This window comes from Halichoerus grypus, chromosome 11 (assembly GCF_964656455.1).
Source record: "Halichoerus grypus chromosome 11, mHalGry1.hap1.1, whole genome shotgun sequence".
NCBI classification, from domain to species: Eukaryota; Metazoa; Chordata; class Mammalia; order Carnivora; family Phocidae; genus Halichoerus; species Halichoerus grypus.
In genome coordinates, this window is record NC_135722.1 from 92,830,078 (window position 1) to 92,847,605 (window position 17,528).

The 17,528-nt window shown below is 54.0% G+C and overlaps 1 protein-coding gene across 12 annotated transcripts in view; it reads right to left on the reverse strand.

Annotated features, from left to right (window-relative positions):
* Positions 1 to 367: 367 nt before the first annotated feature.
* Positions 368 to 17,528, reverse strand: part of GRAMD1B (GRAM domain containing 1B) — a 232,969-nt gene continuing 215,808 nt past the window's right edge. For 10 of the 12 annotated variants that reach the window (XM_078058832.1, XM_078058831.1, XM_036081707.2 and 7 more), the window contains 9 exons: positions 16,233 to 16,376; positions 15,206 to 15,324; positions 14,829 to 14,971; positions 13,624 to 13,727; positions 12,816 to 13,019; positions 11,692 to 11,782; positions 8,059 to 8,166; positions 7,622 to 7,811; positions 3,000 to 5,590 (listed from right to left, as the gene is read on the reverse strand). In XM_078058832.1, the coding sequence (XP_077914958.1) occupies positions 5,501 to 5,590; positions 7,622 to 7,811; positions 8,059 to 8,166; positions 11,692 to 11,782; positions 12,816 to 13,019; positions 13,624 to 13,727; positions 14,829 to 14,971; positions 15,206 to 15,324; positions 16,233 to 16,376 (1,193 nt within the window). In that variant the 3' untranslated portion in view covers positions 3,000 to 5,500. Of the gene's footprint in view, positions 1,461 to 2,999; positions 5,591 to 7,621; positions 7,812 to 8,058; positions 8,167 to 11,691; positions 11,783 to 12,815; positions 13,020 to 13,623; positions 13,728 to 14,828; positions 14,972 to 15,205; positions 15,325 to 16,232; positions 16,377 to 17,528 lie in introns of those variants that run through there. The other 2 variants (XM_078058830.1, XM_036081711.2) reach the window with 2 other exon arrangements.

A 17,528-nucleotide genomic window follows, 5' to 3' on the forward strand; every position in this document is an offset into this window, starting at 1 on the left:
TAATGAAATAAAAATTATCTTAGTATAGTACCAGCCACTATATGAAGAAACACACACACACATTTTGTATATCTCTAAAAAACTGAGGCTTGGAATAATGGATGGGGACCAAGGTCACAAAGCTGATAAATAGTGATGCTGCAATCCGTACTCTGGTCTGATTCTAAAACTTCTTATCCATCTGACTTTATCAGGCTGCCTGCCTTCCTAGGAAAGGGCATCCTAGATGTTGGGCAGATGGCTGGGCATATGTGTATGGGCATGCCCCCCCCCCAACTCCTTTGGGCTTGCCCTCATCACATCTGGGAGGACCAAAAACATTTGGGACGATGAGCACTAATGAATTGAGCAATAAGCACACACACCATTTATTATTTGTAGTTCAATACTTTTTTCGTTTAATTCATACTGTACTTCCATGGCTCTAGCTACTTTACATTAAGATTTGGCTGGGAAGCTGTGTACGGTTCTAGGTAATAGCAGTTAAGTTTTCAGACCTTGCGCACAGCGCCAGGCAAAGTACAGTTCTAGATCCAAATACAGATGGCCAGACAACTCGACTGCAATCAACCTGTGTTCTTTCCCATATATGGCCCAATGCAGGTGTTGGGGACTGCTCCCTCTGCCCCACCCCACTCCACCCCTTGTCAGGATCATCCAGGGGCCATTGGGGCCTCTGACCCATCTCTCCCCATCTTGGAGTCTAGGTTGAGTGGGCGGGGGGGGGGGAAGCACCATGGGTTTGGGAAGATGATCTGGTCCATGCAGAGAGTGGTCTGGCCCTAGAGTGCAGGACAGGGAAATGTGGGGAGCCACACTACCGTTGGCAAAAACGGCTGCTTTTGCTAGGCAATCTCAGCACGTGGCATCCGAGCCCAGGGCCAACTCCCCAGACAGAGCCAGCTGTCTCTCCCAGGGCAGAGGCCACCATTTTGCTTCTGCAGCATCTCACTGTGTTGAGAGAAGCAAGGAGGCCAAGGGGGCAGAGATGACGGTATTCTTTATGCTTTCACATGTCGGGCAGATCGTCTGGCATCGGCTCCTCTTGGCAGGCAAGGTGCTTCTCGCCAGCAGCCAAGGCTCCAATCCAGGCTCCCAGGCCTGCTGAGGACCTCAAGTCACAACAGAAAACAATGCCCAAGACCCCTGAGCTGTCGCACAGAACACCAAGACAGGGAGCTGGCTGGGCCCGTCACAGCCATGGCTGGACCACGAGTGAGGTAACGAGGCTGGGCAGAGAGGTGGGAAGGGGCGCTCTCTACACCTTGTGCAAATTCCTGCTCCACATCAGGGAAGCGGGGGTGTTAAAGAGACGGCCTTCCAGAAAAACGCTCCACTCGGACCCAAAACGCATCTTCTGGAAGAAAACATAGAGGTGGAGGGAGTGGGGCCAGCCTGCTGGAGGTTGGGGGATGAGGGTCAAGGATGTCAAGTGGTGGATGGGATGATTGTCCCACAGCCTAGAGACAAGGGGTGAGGGAGGAGAGAGTCAGGAAGACAGGTTCTCAAGTTTCCTACTGGAGTGGGCAGGTGGGGTTCAGGGGTGTGGGGAGGGAGGTCACAGCCCTGCCCCACCTGGTGGCCCTAGGGAGGAAGGGCTGGCTTTGGCTGCCCTGCAGAGCTAAAGCAGCAGCATAGTATGGCACAGAAAGCATCCTTCTGAGACCACAAAAAGTCCAGAAAGATTCTCCCCCTGGTCCTTTCTCCAAGATTTCACCCTAGAGATGCTGCCCGCAAATGATTTTAGACATGGTCCAAGCTTGGATCAGGGACAGGGACACGGAAAGAAGCCACTTCTAGCAAAGCATTCTTCTTGAGGTTTCTTGATCCCTATCCCCCTTCCTATAATCCCAGGTTCTTAGGGTCAGTGCTCTAAGGCATCCCAAGGATTTTAGCCAAAGCTTCACAATCCAAACCCCAACAAGGTTTGAACTGAGTCAAAAGAGAAGCGCTAGGGCCTGGAATGACTTCTCTCCAGTGTTTCTTCTAGCAAGGAGGAGGGAGGATGGACAGATGAAAGGCTTTATGGGCTAGAGACAAAAGATGAACTTAATCCAAGACAGTGCCCTTCTTGCCATTATCGTCCTCCTAGCTTAGAGAAAGTCCCTTCCCAAACTAAGACCAGGCCAACAAAGGAAGAAACACCCTCCTAGGTTAATACTGGGAAATACAACATGCCTGATCTCCCTCTCCCTACCTTACTAGGCCTCCGTATCCTGCTGGCTCATAAAGAAGAAAGTGTTACTATCCTGGATTTCCCAGGAACCCTGATGCTGCCTCACTACTCATCTCAACACCAGAGAAGCTCTAGCTCAGAAGGCTTCTTCTCTTCTGGCAGAGTACCTTCCAAGTTTGAGAAAGCCCTACCTTGCCAGTCTCTGACCCAGCCTCCAAGACAATGCCCGTGCTAGAACCTATCTTACAGATGGTCCAGCTCATCCCCCTTCCTGTTACAAATGAGGATACTGCAGTTCAGGGAGGGGAAGTGACTTGTCCAAAAGCAGAGCCAGGACTCAGGCCCAGGTCTCCTAACTCAGCCCAGTGCTCTAACTGAGAGCTTCAAAAGTTGCTGATCTTGCTGCCCTTGTCCCAGGGAGGTGAATGGGGGAAGAGAGGAGTTGCAGACATGAGTGGGTCCTCCAAGGCCAATTTTGTTAATTCCTTCAAGGAAGGTGGAGTGGAAGTATAGACTCTCTAGCTCTTCTCCACCTGGTTAGAACTCTGCAGGGCAGCCAAAGCCAGCCCTTCCTCCCTAGGGCCCCGAGGTGCCAGAGAGTGCAAGCTCTCAAATGTGACCCCAGGAATCCTTGCAGAAAGATTCCCACGTGACCAGAGTCCTTATGCGAACAAAAACAGGCTGAAAGAAAGAAAGGGTATGGTTCTGATGCTCCCAGGAACAGCTACAAGCGAAGCTGCTGGGCTTCAGTTTCAATGTTATTTATCAGTTTCACTCCCAGACTTATCTGCAAGGGTGAGTTAGCCTTTGACAGGCTATTGAATGCGGGGTGGGCGGGGGGAGCTTTTGTTTGGGAGTGAATAGAGGTGTTGGGCCTTCTGCTTTGAAAGCTTAAAATATTATTCGAACAGAAAGTGCCACAAGAGATCCATGATTCTTAGGAATGAGGCAGGCTGAGGTGTGTACGCACTGTCTCTGGAGTTCAAACCCCCAGGGTTCCTCGGACATACTAAGCACCTCCCTCCCTGTCACCTACTCCTCCCTGGAATGGCTGAAGAGGTTTTAAAGCAAAAGCAGAACAGCTCTGTGCAGCCAAGCCCACTTACATCACTTTACTCCCCGCAGAGAACCCTTTGGAAGTCTCCCCAAAGGTCCCACCATGGGACCATCAACAATTGGATGATTTAAATAAATATTTAATTATGTATGGAATAAATGAGAGAACTTATCACTTTTGCTTTCAAAAGTTTCTGAAAATAATTTTGGCTTCTGGCTCCTACAGCAGGAAAATTTCTAGCAGTCTGCACTGTTCCTCTTTCTTTGGCCCGAGGCCCACGAGTCCTGACCATCACCAGAGTGTCTCCTAGTCAAAGTCCTGGACAAGAATGAGTAGTGACCCACTAACCTGTGGGCATATGCACCCTGCACCGGAATCACAGTCAACTCCAGCCCTCACATCTCCCTTCCTAGGGAAGGGATACCCATTCTAGCTGATTCCATGGAGGCTTCTCAGCCTACTCCCCTACGGCATGTATCCTTTGTCTTCTCATCCTGCCCTTAGGTTAATAATGAGGTTGTATTCTCAGACTGAGAAGTCAAAAACGTGTCTTTAATTGCCAAAGGGGGATGCTCAGGCCATTCCAACAGAAGAACACACTTGCTTTTCTTTGAGGCTAGGTCAGCGATAAAACCTTCCTTTCCTTCAGCCCCTTACAAGAGGTCCCCTAGGAGAACAAGCAATCTGGAAGAGTTTTCCTGGCCAAACTAGTATGATCCTTTCCCTACTGAGGATCTGGGAGGCTGGCAGGATTCCTCTGATCATTAGATGGAGGAATAGCAGTTAAGTGAATGAAAAATGGTAATCGTGCCCAGAAGGGCCCTGCGAGGTCAGATAAAATGTACGGGTCCTAGTGAGCCAACTCCAAAATGGTCCTGGATGACTCACTTTCCTAACCAAAGGTCTTCCTTCTCCTCCTTAGTGGTCTCCTACCTCTCTGGGGCCAGAGGCTAGAGGAGGCTTTGCCCCCTTTGCCAGAACTCCCACTCCCAAGTCTGAGGAACAGGATTTGGAATGGCCTCCACGTGAGGCAGAGACTCACTCTGGCCTTTTCCTGCACAAATGCAATGCACCTTGCCAAATGCATTCCTTCCAAAAGCCTAGGTCTTCTACCATGTGCTGAGTATCTTCATTGTCTCCCTCACCAAAGTCAGTTCTTCCCTTAGAGAAAACGATGCTGGCAGCCAAGTGAGTGCTTGGATATCGGTACTCACTACTCACACCACGTTCTGTGTGAACCTATGATCTGATCCATACAATGCTAGGGCACTCACTCCCCCCAACCCCAGATGTCCCTAGGACATCCTGATTAGTCCCGGAAATCAAACTGACAGCTCAAAGTGAAGGAATTAGAGCCACAGGCCCGACTGGCTCATAACCACTTAAAAAGGGTTTAACAAGATCCAAAATGCTCCATCCTGGCTAATAAACAATGTGCTCTTAGGGCACAGAGAAAAAATAGGGCTTTAGGCACTAAAAAGTGACACTTCACCCAGATCCAGCCTGGGAGAAGACCAGAGAGAAGGGCGGGGGGTGGTGGGAATGTAAGAAATTCCCAGCCCTTATTGGGTCCACACCCTACAGGAGTTAGGGGAAGGTGCAGGGGTGATGGAGGAGAACCCCATTCCGCATGCACGTCCTCGGGAGCCTGCGGCTCAAGGCCCAATCCCACAGGGGCAGCCTTCCCAGCCTTCCAGCCCTCCGCCTAACTGGGGGCGCATGGTCCATAGAAAGCAGGGGGTTGGGGGGTTGGGTGGGGCTCAGGTGGCAGAGTTTAGTTGGCTCTTGCCCTTGATGCTTCCTGTTCACAAGAGAATACCTGGGGAAGCGTGGGGTAGGGAAGAAAAGATTTTCTTTTATTTTGGAAACAAATCAAGAGGGGATTCGGGAATGAAGCACCTTAAGCCCCTTGAGACTTTGAGACCCCAGGGTCTTCACAGGCGTCACTTTGGCTCAACAACATTTCCCTTCTCAGAGCCAGGAACGGCCAGCGAGGGGAAGGGTGGGATGGGGGGGGTAGGGGGGAGGAGGATCAGGGGAGGTCGGTGCTGAGAGGTGGTCCCTGCCCTCCTCGGCCCCTCCGCCGGCCAGCATAGGAGGTGGGCCCGCTCCTTCTCCCTGGTACATAGGCATTATCTCTTTTTAAAATCTGTATATAATATATATATATTTATATTCTGTATATATATATATTTATATATATCTATGTATATGGTCTATGTACACGTATTGCACGGGCCTCTCGTAACCACCCCGTTCCTGCCTTGTCAGTGATAACGACTCCTCTTCTCTTCACTTTCTGAAGTGTAGTCGCGGGACCTGATGCCGTTCTGAAGGTTGATGAGAGAGTCCTTCATCTGTAAGACAGGGAAGCCCGCCCAGTCCCGGGTTTGTGCCCTCAGTGCGATATTCCGCCTTGCCCGCCCAGGGCAGTTCCCCCAGCACGCCAACGAGTTCAAGGAAGCCGGGCTCCTAAGACAAGGGTTCTCCTAGGACGCGGTCTCCGGCAGAAACGGAAGAGCCAAGTTAGCACTGGGAACCCCTGGGGGGAGGTTCACTGTGTCTTCATGATTAAGGATTAAGAATTCTCTCTCTTGGGGCTCCTGGGTGGCTCAGTCGGTTAGGCGTCTGCCATTGGCTCAGGTCATGATCCCAGGGTCCTGGGATCGAGCCCCGCATCGGGCTCCCTGCTCAGCGGGGAGTCTGCTTCTCCCTCTCCTGCTCCCCCTGCTTGTGCACTCTCTCTAATAAACAAATAAAAAATCTTTAAAAAAAAATAAAGGGAATGAAACAAAACACCTATCCACACCTACCCTAACGCTTACAGAGTTGAATCCACCACACTATAATTCTGACCGCCCTGCGCTCCAATGTAAGGGGCCCCATCTTGACACCGAATTCTGGAGTTGGAAGAGAACCGGGTCATCCAGTCCAACTGCCTCCTACTTAATTCGTAAGTTTCTTATCTGACATCATCTGGTCACCCCTTGGGCACTTTCGGTGATACAATCTCGGGCCTTCAAAGTAGCCCATTCCATCACTGGGTAGCTTGATTGTCAGTGGTCTGTTTTTATTTGATGACTCATCAAAGCTCCCCCGTTCCCTGTAACTTCTAGCCCCTGGGGTCTCACGAGCAATCTATCTATCCTTCTACCTGTTGGACCTCTCTATGTCTGAAGACTACCCTGTTTTCCTTGCCCCCATCTTTCCTTCTCCTTACTATATCTTTAATTCTATCAACTCTTCTTGATATCGCAGGGCTCCTAAGCCCCCTGCTGGGCCATTTACCCCTTTTGTTTAAAAAAAAAAAATCCATGGCTCCAAAGCTAAACATGATATTCTAAAACACATTCAATTGGATCCTGATAGCCACATTAAAATCCTCTCTCCTCAATTTAGAGCTAAGACCATGCTACGAAGGGGAAATAAGATTTAGTATTAACGAATGCCTCCCCTGCGCCCTCAAATTCTGACAGCAATTTCGTGAAGTTACAATTATTTTATAAATGAAGAAACCGTGAAGTCACTCATATTAAATCCCATGCTCAAGGTCACAAAACTAGTCCTTGGCAAGACTGGGACTCCACCTCAAGTCTGGCTGACCACGCAACATAAAGAACTCCTTAGGAACAGAAAACTTTAATGGAACAGGACAAATCCTTTGTCTCCTATCTTCTTAATTCTCTTGTAGAGCAAAGGTAGCTTCTTGCTGTCTTGGCAACCACGTGGGAGTTTTGTATAAGACGTTAACTTCTGGGGGAAGAAAGCGAAGCTCCTCCCTCCTTTGATAAAACTAAACTTACTGATTTTGCTCCAGGATCATTTTCTTAAATAGATGAATGAATGTAGTTTTTGGAAGGAACACAGGCCCTTGTACTAGAAGATGTTACGAAAAGATGACCCAGTATAACCACCATCTTCCCAGACTATCCGCGCAGCCTCTGAGGAAGAAGGACGTTGGGGGTTGTGTGTTGGTTTGTGTGTGTGCTGAGGTCGGGGGAGGCGGTGGCGTACAGCAAAAGGAACTAGAAAAATATGCCCTCTGGAAAGATAAATCCCTGTGAAAGGAGGTTCTCTCTTTAAATGCTTGTCAGATGGCCATGAGTGACCAAGGCGGGTAAAAAAAATCAGTCTTTCCATCTAACCTACAGCTTTCTTGCCACCAATTTCCATTGTTATTGTCTGCGGGAGCACACCTGTGTTTCCAACAACCCATTCCAGGATGACTTTAAAATCAGAACAGTGGATGGCCCAGGGGAAGAATGAATGGGAGGCTGAGGTCCGGTGGGTGGTGATGGGGATGGGGATGGGGAGATCTCTCCCAGAGCACAGGGAAGGAGCTCATCTCCAGAAGATGAGGGCAAGGAGAGAAGGTGGGGACATCTCACCTGGTCAAGAAGCATCACTGAGGATTTGATGATCTCCCTCCATTTTTGGAGCTCTGTATCATGGTACTTTTGTTGGGACTCCAAGAGCTGGGCCCATTCTGTCTGAGACTGGGGTAACCTGTGGGGCAGAAGAAGGGGTATCCCGGCAGCTGGAGTTATGCTCACTGGACTGTCCTGTGCTCCCAGACCCCTGAAGGACAGAGAGTCACATCAGACTGCTTTGTCCTCTGCTCAGTGCCCCCGGTTCCCCTGTGCCCCAGGTCAGAAGCAGACTAAAGCTACAGGGACAGTTTTCAGAGCTTGCCTATGGACTCATCCCAAAGGGTTACCCACTGGCCAAGGGCAGCGGGGCCGTCCCATGGAGACTGGGTGGCAGGAGCTGGGGCATGGTACCGGGTGGGGTGGAGGTGGTGGCCAAGGGAAGAGGCAAGGATTACCTTTCTTGGAGCCTCAGACCCTGCCAGGCAGTGAGGGTCTGGGTGGTGTATTCCAACATCCAGAGTTTGTAGAAGAGCATCATATTAAGGATGACCAGCAGCACCAGACTGGGAAGGAGACAAAGGGGGACAAAAGCAACAGGCATGAGATGTAATCTTGAGAATGCACACTCCCTCCAAGAGCCAGGGATCACCCCCCACCCTCCCAGAGGCAGCTGCTGTCCTTGACCATTGGTCCCCTGAAGCATGGCGGTGAGGGAGGGAGGAGGAAGGATGCAGCTGGGGGGAGAGGAAGAGGGAGAGTGAGCAGGCGCTTTCATCTGGAGGGGCCAGGACACAGCAGGAGCGCCACTGAGAGGCGTGTGGGTGAAGGCACTGGGAAAGAGAGACACACAGGAGCCACCCAGACCCTGGGTGCCTGGGGGAAGAGGTAAGATGGAGAGGGAAAGAGATGAAGGGTAAGCGAAGCAATCAGAGAGCCAGTACCTGAAACAGATCCTAATGGGAGCGAGGAGGAAAAATGGGGAGGAGGCAGAGATTAGAAGAGACCAGTGCGGGGATGGGGAGGGCTGCACTGGAACCAAGCCAGAGAGCAAGTGAGTCTGCGGGAAGGAAACACGGGAAGCGAGGACAAGTGGACAAGGAGACCCAGCAAGCAAGGAGCAAGAGACAGAGGCTGCAGACAGATCTTAGTATGTCAAGGGTGACACTTGGAGGCAAGTCCTCCTACCCAGCCAACCTAAGGCACGACAGAAGGGCGAAGCTGTGGACTATCGGCCTGATCCGCCCAACAGGTGTTAGCAGGATGCCCTAAAGCACAATCGCATCCCTGCACCTGCCTTGCACCTGCCCAGACCCTCAGGGGTCATGAGGGTCCCCGGTCTGGGCCAGCACTGGTCAGAGCCAGGGAGGGGGTAAGGAGGACCCAGGGGTACAGAGAGCTGCCAAGACACTAGGGACATTCCCCTCTCTTGGCCTCAGTGGCTGCCAGAAGATCATCTTAGGACACAAGTTCATGGAGCGGAGAGATGAAGACCAGGGGAGCAAGGGGATCTCGAGACGCACGGGACTGGGTACAGTCCTGGCTCACTGCTTCAGGGTTCTTAACTTCTGATGAAGTTCCCCAGCTTCTCTGAACCCTCTTCTTAACAGGGACGGTTCCTACCCTGCTGGGGCTGCGACGTGTGTGGTGTGAAGAAGTGGACGGAAAGCTCCCTGCACACAGGAGCCCCCCAACGACAGGCGGTTTTATCATGAAACGAGGGGGTACAGGGACACGTAGGGACACACACAGGAAAAGGGAGACAGGATGAACGATGGAAAAGGACCAACAAAGAACATCTTATGCTGTGCCTTTGACCTTTCAAAGTGCGTGCTCGCGCGCTTGTGAGATACTGTGTTCTTCTCTGCGCTTCCAGTACCAGGGAAGGTGGTACTCCTGAAGCTGGCAGCTGCCAGTCCTTGACCCTATCCAGCTCTGTGACTTCTCCAGAACAATCTCTAAATTTCACATTGACGTTCAATGACCCCACCTTTAACTGCACCCACATGCGCCAGAGGACCTGAATGTCCACCTCTTCAGCGTGGGCTGCATACATCTGAGCTCCTGCATTTGGGTCTATGTGTAAAATCCTGCCTGTGCTCAGTGGAGGTCCAGGGACACCCCTGCGAGCTGAGGGAAGGGCCTGTGGTCCACACAGAGAACAGAGGGGGCCTGCCAGATGCAGGGCGGTCCGATCCACACGCACACGGTCAGCAGACCCGCCGCCCGGACCCTCTAAGTGTTGAAGATGAAGTCCACGATCTTAACCCAACAAAGCCCCCACATCAGCTAATGCCATGCTATGCCATTTACTCGGGAGAGCAAGCCTACTTAACTAAGTCAGCATGCAGAGAAGGCTCAAACAGAGAACTTACCTGAGTTTCAAGTTTTCTATCTACCAAACCCAACACCAGAGACTTAACAGAACAGCACGAATCCCCTCAAATGGAGGTTGCTAAACGGAAACCTTCCTGGTTTCACAGCTGTCTTTGTATATGACTTTGTAAAAAAGACCTTGGCTCCTCAGGCCACAGGCGGAAGAATTCTCCACCTCCCTTTTTGTTATACACGCAGTCAGGGCAGAAGAGAGCCCTCCTCATGTTCCTCACGGGCCCTCCTGCTTTCAGTGGTGCCCACACCTCGCCTGTGGCCCCGTTTCCTCTCTCACGCTCGGCGCTGTCCTGGGATGGTCTCATTCTCGCCCGTAGCTCTCATGCTCCCGCTAACTAAATCAGCATCGACAAGCTATGCTTCCCCGCCTTGCTCTGGGTCCACATCGGCAAGTACCGGTCACCTCCACCTGGATGCCCTACGGCCACTCAAGACACAGCTGGAGCCCGGAGCGTCTTCTCGGACAGCTCTGCGCCCCGTTCCGGTTTCTGGTAACGACACAACCGTTCACGGGCGCCCACCACAGTCCTTCCTCTTCCTCGGCTACCCAACCAGATGGCTAACGGGTCTTCGGTCCCTCCCCTGCTCGACAGTCACGCTCACCTACATCGCTGCCACTTACTTGGACCAGATTGCCTGCCTCCAGCCCTTTCTTCTCTAGGCCTCCCCCCATGGTTGTCAGAGCGACTTAACAACCACCACCACCACCACCACATAAAGCCAATCCTGCCACACCCCAGGGCTCCTTCAGGGCTTCCTGATGGGTTTGGCTGTGTCTCTGCTCCTGCCTCTCTGCAAATGCATTAGTGGGGGCCTGAAGGAGTGGGGAGGGGGTGTCACAGAAGAAAGAGCCAGAGACAGGCTAGTGCCCGGTGCAGAGCTGTCAGGGCCCGCGTCTGGGCAGCTCCCGTGCCACTCCCCCAACCTGTCCCCCCACATGCTCACCCCCACCTCCAGGTAAGGTGGGGGGGTGTACCCGGCAGCAGGCTGAACCAAGCAGAAGAGCTGTCCACACTCAGCTGTCCCAGGAACTCCCTGCTCCAAGCGGTTCAGGGGCGTCCCTGGAGGGCTCTGGGCTTCCACTGCGGACAGCTGTGCCCTCCCACCCTGCCCGTGCATTTCTTCCCCCCTTCCTCTCTCCCTGCCCAGCATCCTCCTGGGAACGTTACTGAGCCTACTGCTTTACAACATGATGGCAATATTGTAAATTATTTACATTAATACAAACATATATTTCTGGACGGTGGTCATTGATTTTGTCTGGCTATCCTGCCAAAGTGTGGGCCCAGGAGTGCCCGATCCTGGCGCCTGGCTCAGAGCAGATACTCAGGACCTCCCTCACAAGTGAATGAATGGGCTTCTAAGACGCTGTGTGGCGTCTCTATGTTAGCATTTCTCCGACGGTGTAGTAATTCTGAATTTCCTGTCTTACCCACTTGAAACTGAGTTCCTAAGGGCATGGATGCTGTATACAGCGTTCTGTTGTCAATCCTGAAGGCCTAGCTGACAGCAAATGCCAAATCAAACAGAGAAAAATAAACAAAGAGGCCAGGAATGACGGACAGAGCAAGTGATCTGAAGAGAGAAGGCTAGAGGACAAAGTAGGGCCACGGTAAGGGGTGCTCATACGCCTGAGGAGCCAGCAGGCCGGGAGGGAAGGTGCTGGGGCAGGGGCGGGGAGGAGAGCTGGGATCCCTTACACACAGCTGATAACCAGCAGCAGCTTGGACACACTCTGCAGGTGGAAACCGTTAGGGGTGTCCTCGGGGACATGCCGCGTCTGCGTGGACCCTGTAGGGAGAATAAAGAGGCCATCACCACGGTGGCTCACGAGTCCCCTGGCTGCCGTGACAGCAGTCACGCACAGAGCTTCCGGGAACGACGGATACATCCAGCCCTCCGAAAGTACAAGGGAAGCCCCTCACGGGCAAGGTCAGGGGCTGGGTCAGGCGAAGTGGACATTCAAGTCACCGAACAAACAAGAAACTCAACAGCCTTACGGAGCTAGGACATGTGGAGGGGGGACAAAGTGCTCTGCAGCTTAGCCGTGACAACCGCACTGGCTGGGACCAGAGACCGCTTTCAGCTCGGGCTTTGTCTGTAACCAGTGATGCGACATTGAGCAAGTTACTCGGAGAGTCAGCGTATTCACATATGCCACGCTAGTCAGAAATCCTCTACGTGAGGGATGGAAGGGAGTGCTCTGGTTGAAGCTGGGAGCGGGGGGGAGGGGGGCGGGCACGGAAGGCTGGCACTCTCCTCCTCTCCTGTCCCCATCCTGAGGAACGCCCAGGGGTGTGCAAAGCATAGCCTGAAAGACGCTGGCTTAGTTGTCTCTGAGGCTTCTTACGGCTATAGGTTGCCATGACCAAGCGAAGACATGAGGTTGTGTGTGGCTGGATGGGAAGAGGGAGACACATCAAGGGAGTCCACTGCCTGGGAGGGCAGGTCCCCGATGGGCCTGTGGGGGCCACATGAGCTCGGACTCCCTGACGTTTGTGTCAGGAGGGCATCTCTGGCCTGAGCTATGGCTTCTCCCTGGTGCATTTGCCAAAAACTTGGAAGCTGCTCGTTTGAGTCTATCAAGGCGCACATGGAGTTCAGGGAACTTCTGTTCAGCAGACCCCACATGTGGGTTCAGCAGTGACTGAGGAACATAAAGGGCAAAAGGAAACAAGTAGAGGATCCGGAGGCTGAATAATGAATTAGGGGCAAATTATATATGATCTATACCCAAGGACGCAAAATGAGTGCATACGTAGGTCTTGGCCTAGGCCTGCAGCTTGAACCCCGAGCCCCGTCCCCACGGCCAGCCGGCACGCACCTGCCACGTGTTTGATCCTGTGGCCCACATCTTCATCGGTGGGTGTGGTGACGGGGCTCATCACCTCTTCCAGGTGAGGCACCCGCAGGTGGGCATGGGGACGTTTCCTCCTCCGTACCGTCGGGGCCTTGCTGGTCTTCTCTTTGGGAGACTGTCTGTGGATCTCAGCCAGGTAGGTGCTCTCCGTTTTGGTCAGCTCGCTCTCTGTCAGAGACAAAAGGCCACCTGCCTGTACCTCTAGCTCCACACACTGGCCCCCAGAAACAACTCTGTCTCCTAGCTGAGCCCCCTCTGAGAGAACCATTTTCCCGCACTGAACTCTGGGACGTTGACTGGGAGGGCAAGGGTCCCTCAGGGGCGGCCACGAGCCTCAGGAAGTACCGCTGGGACGCAGCCTCACCCAAACCCCCCTTCTGGGTTTTGCTCAACATCGTGCAGAGACATAGGTTCCCAACCTCTGCACCCTCATGTAGACAGTTGGGGGCACGTCACAGGTCCTAATGGACGCATTCACAGGCTCATCCTTCCTTTCTGAAACTGAATTACCACCGGTGTGATGAAATGTGGAGGTCATGTGCCGGGGGTGGGGGGTGGGGGGTGGCCACAGACCCCATAAAAGTTACAGGCATAGCCTCTTGGAAAACGCACGTGTTCACAGACCTGCCAAATTCTGTATCCATTTCTGGGGCCACCTCAGGGCCCTCATGACACCCCTTCACCATCTTGGTGTGGCCCCCATTTCTGTGCTTCCCACTCCCCTGAATGGTGGCAGCTTTGCAGCCGAGCCGGGGTCTGCGGCCTTGCTCACCTAGGTGGCGGAAGTAGTCCTCCAGCCCGCTCCAGAAGTTCTTCTCGATGAAAGTTTTCACCAACCCCCATGGCTGTTTGCGATAGCGCAGCTCTGTGGAGACCCTGAGGAGCAAGCCAGAAACGAGATCAGCCATTTCCGGGGCAGACCCTCCTCTGCTGGGAAAGGCCCTTCACACCACACCCACTGTGCCATCTGGTCTCCCTGGCCACTTCTGGAGGTCAGTGGAACCGGCGGACTGATCCTCATTTTATAGGTGAGAAAACAGGAGTTCTAGAATAGTCCAGCAGACCAAAGGCTACCACACAGGGCTCCTGACTCCGGGCCCATAGTTCTTTCACGAGGCCACGCCGCCTCCTCCTGATGGTGCCAGGCAGCCAGCCGGCCGTGGGGGTCCTTCTCTTCTTCTGCAGAGACTTGCAAGTCCAGATCAGGCTCTAGGGTTCCGTCATTCCCACTTTTAGGGGAGTGATCTGCCACCAGCCCGGGCTCCTGCCTCTCCCCCCCATGAGACCTTGCCACTTCTCACTTTTTCCCAGTATTCTCTCTCCCAGTCACAGGTCTCTCTGCTGCCCGCTTCCCAGCCCCCTCCTCCTCTCCACAGCCCTGTGTCACTGCAGCGCCCAGCTGATGCTCCCGTTCTTAAGGCTGCCTACCCCCTCCCCCCCCCCCGCCGTCCTCGGGGACACTGCGGCCTGACGTGAGCAAGCTCATGCTCGCGCGTCACCTCACCACCACCCTCCACTCCGCCACCCAGCAAGTGTTCACGGGATTACGGGTGGGTGCCTTTCTGGAGAGGTTTATCTGAGGTCAACAGGCTACTTCTGGGTGAACTGGGGAAAGAAAGGACGTCTACTCAGAAGACTCTCCAAAGAAGCTGGAAGTGAGAAGTCTAGACAGTGTGGGGAAGGATGGGGCGGGGCAGGAGGGAGGAGAGAGGACTGAGGGAAATGGAAGGACGGAAGGAGGCGTAGATACTCAGCGGCATAGGTACCAAAAATATATATATATGTATTTTCTTAAAGAAGAGGACAGGAACGATGCAGGCCCTTTCTGAGATGTGGGTGTTCAGAACGTCCCGATTCCCGAGAGGTCTCTCTCTAGCCTTTCACCAAACCCCCGTTTTACTGCGACCGCATGAGCGAGGACACCCAAGCACACCGGGAACCTCCTGGGAACCCACGCAGGCCCTCTAGACGCTGCACCTGAGTCGACTCTTGTTCCGAGCCACGCGGGTGAGAGTGTAGCGATTGATGGTGTAGAAGTAGTCGTGGTAGGGCACGTCGTGCGTGAGGACCTCGGCGTCTATCACGTAACATTCGCTCTCCTGGCTCGCCTTGTACATGGTCTGTGGGGGAGAAGGGACAAAACTGAAAAGAAGCAAGATGGGAAAAGCACCGTCCTCCCTACTCCCGGACGGAGGACCGGGAACCAGTGGAAATGGGCAGCCTGGTACGTGTCCCCGCCTCGGGGCCCAACGACACTTGCACCCAGAAACTTCTTCCTAGCGTCTACCCTTAATCGTTCTCGGCAGGACAGAGGCTCTTCCCGCTGCTCTTCCGTGGCCCTGCGCTCAGCTCACCTGCGTCTCCCTGACGGTGGCAGTTTTAGGAGCCAGAGGGTTGGTAAGGGTGATGGTGTAGAGGATCACTCGGCTCTGGTTTCCATTCTCTTCCTTCTTCCATGGATGGAAGATGATATCTGAGGGTGGACAAGAGCCCTGGAATGAGGGAGGGAGAGAGGCACGGCCGTGCCATCTCTGAATTTCCCCTCCGAGTGAACTCCTGACTGTACTGATGGACGACTGGCCTCCAACAGGAAGCCAATGGGAGCCCGAGGGCCCCGGGAGGAGGGTGGGGGGAGGGGGAGTCAAAGCAGAAAGAGGCTCATTGTAGCATTGCCGGAATTCTACCCGGGGCTCCAGAATGCTGACTGTTCCCGGGGCCGGGACAGGAGGTCTGGGGGCCCCCTGCGGGGGTGCTGGCAACACTGGAGTCACTGTGGCAAGGGCCCGGGATCCCTGGGAACAAGTCCTCTCCTCTAAGACACAGCCTCCGCGTGCCCTCCGCCTGCCCTCTCCTCCTGGCTGAGGGCTAGGCTGATACCCGGATGCTCTTGCACGGAGTCGGGTGCCCAGCAGCTCTGCCCGGCCGGAGCCGCAGTCCCTGCTCTGGGCAGAACAGGGGCAGGGGGGTGGGACAGGAGCCAAGCAGGGACGCACAGAGTCCTGGGTGTGAATCCTGGCCTGCGCCCTGCTTGGCTGCACGGCCCTGGGCAAGTGAGAACAGTTGGAGCTCTGGTTTCGTCGTTGGTACCCCGGGGATCGCAATGCTCACGCATGCGGCAGGTCCGAGGGTGACCCGAGATGAGGCGATTCTTTGCGAGACCATGAGCCCTGGGCGGTCTTGCTCGCCAGTGAGCCTGCGGGGCTGGCACCGAGGGCCTGGCGCACAGTGGGCGAGCATAAAGCGGCAGCACTGGGGGACGGAGTAGCATGCAGGGCCGTGGGGGTGGGGGGCGGGAAGAGGGTGCCCCCGGGCCATCGGGTGGCCTGGGGAAGGAGGGAACTTGGGAAGAAGAGGACAAAGCGTGGCCCGGGAGGAACTGACCGGAGAAGCGACGCTGCTCCATGAAGTCCCGCTGGAAGGGCGAGTCGGTGAACAGCAGGTCATAGAGCTTGTCCACGCTGAAGTTGAAGACCTCGTTCACGTACTGCCGGCCACTCAGGTCCTCGTAGAAGGCCTGGACCTCCCCTGCATGGAAGAGGATGAGGAAGGAGGGAGTGAGGGCCGAGGGGCGGGCGGCCCCAGGGCCACCCCCCCAGGCCACCAAGGGTCAAGGGCGGCCAGTGTGGGTAGCGGTTCATGACCTCGCATCTTCCGTCTCCTCCTTTGCCAGCACGCACACAGCTCACTCGAGCCGGCCTTCTGTTCAGCCTTCCTTGACAAAGACTATGGGAATGTACCGTTTGCTTTTAGTTTTTCAAGCCTTCCTAAGGAAGCTGATCTCAGACTAAAATTTAAATCGAGGGTGACTTCCTGAACCCAGAGGTTATCAGTCACCCAGAGTCTGTAAGTTAAGCACAACTGATGACACATGGCATTGCAACCACAGTACAGGGGCATTGAAGGGACGTGGATCCATCTGGAATGACCTGTTTACAGAAAAGCTTCGAAGGCTGGGCTAGACTGCAGGGCCGCGCTCTCTAACCACACAAGGTCGGCTCCTCTTCCATAAGGCAGCTGTCTCCCCCAGGATTTCAATGCCTGTCACTTTTCTCAGGTTTCTATCTGCTCCGAGAGAATGTGCCTGAGGGTAGAGGTGTGCTGCTGAAGCCCCGGCATTCCTCCCAAGCCTTCGGCACCCCGTAGTCCCTAAATTGCTGCACCTACAGAAGCTGGCGTGTGGTCTCGAGCAAGATGCTGACATTCCTGGTGCCCCTGCGGCTCAGAATCATACAGAGCTGGTGCCTGTGATCATATAGGATAAGGACTGTGTGAGCACAGTTGGGGGGTTATAGTCGTGTCTGAGTTGATGTGCACAGCGCCCCTGTTGTTGTGCAGTGCCCAACCTGTGCAATCATCGGCACTGGCCCTGCATCCTAGATGGGAGTGGGGAAACCAGCCAAAGGTGAGGAGACCGCTCCAGTGGACCATCGGAGAGACTGTCCACAGATGTTTAAATGAGCACTGTCTACATACACGCACTAGTCCTAGCCTACCACCAAGTCAGTGGGCATCAACCCATTTCATGAATACTGACAATTTTCCTCTCTGCTCCAGAAATGCCAGAGGCAATGCATGCCTGAGCCAGGTCTTAGAAGCTGATCTGACGCAGGACTGAAGTAAGAAATACTACCTAGAAATACTAGAGAGAAGGGCAGGTTCTACAGTCTGAGTCACCCA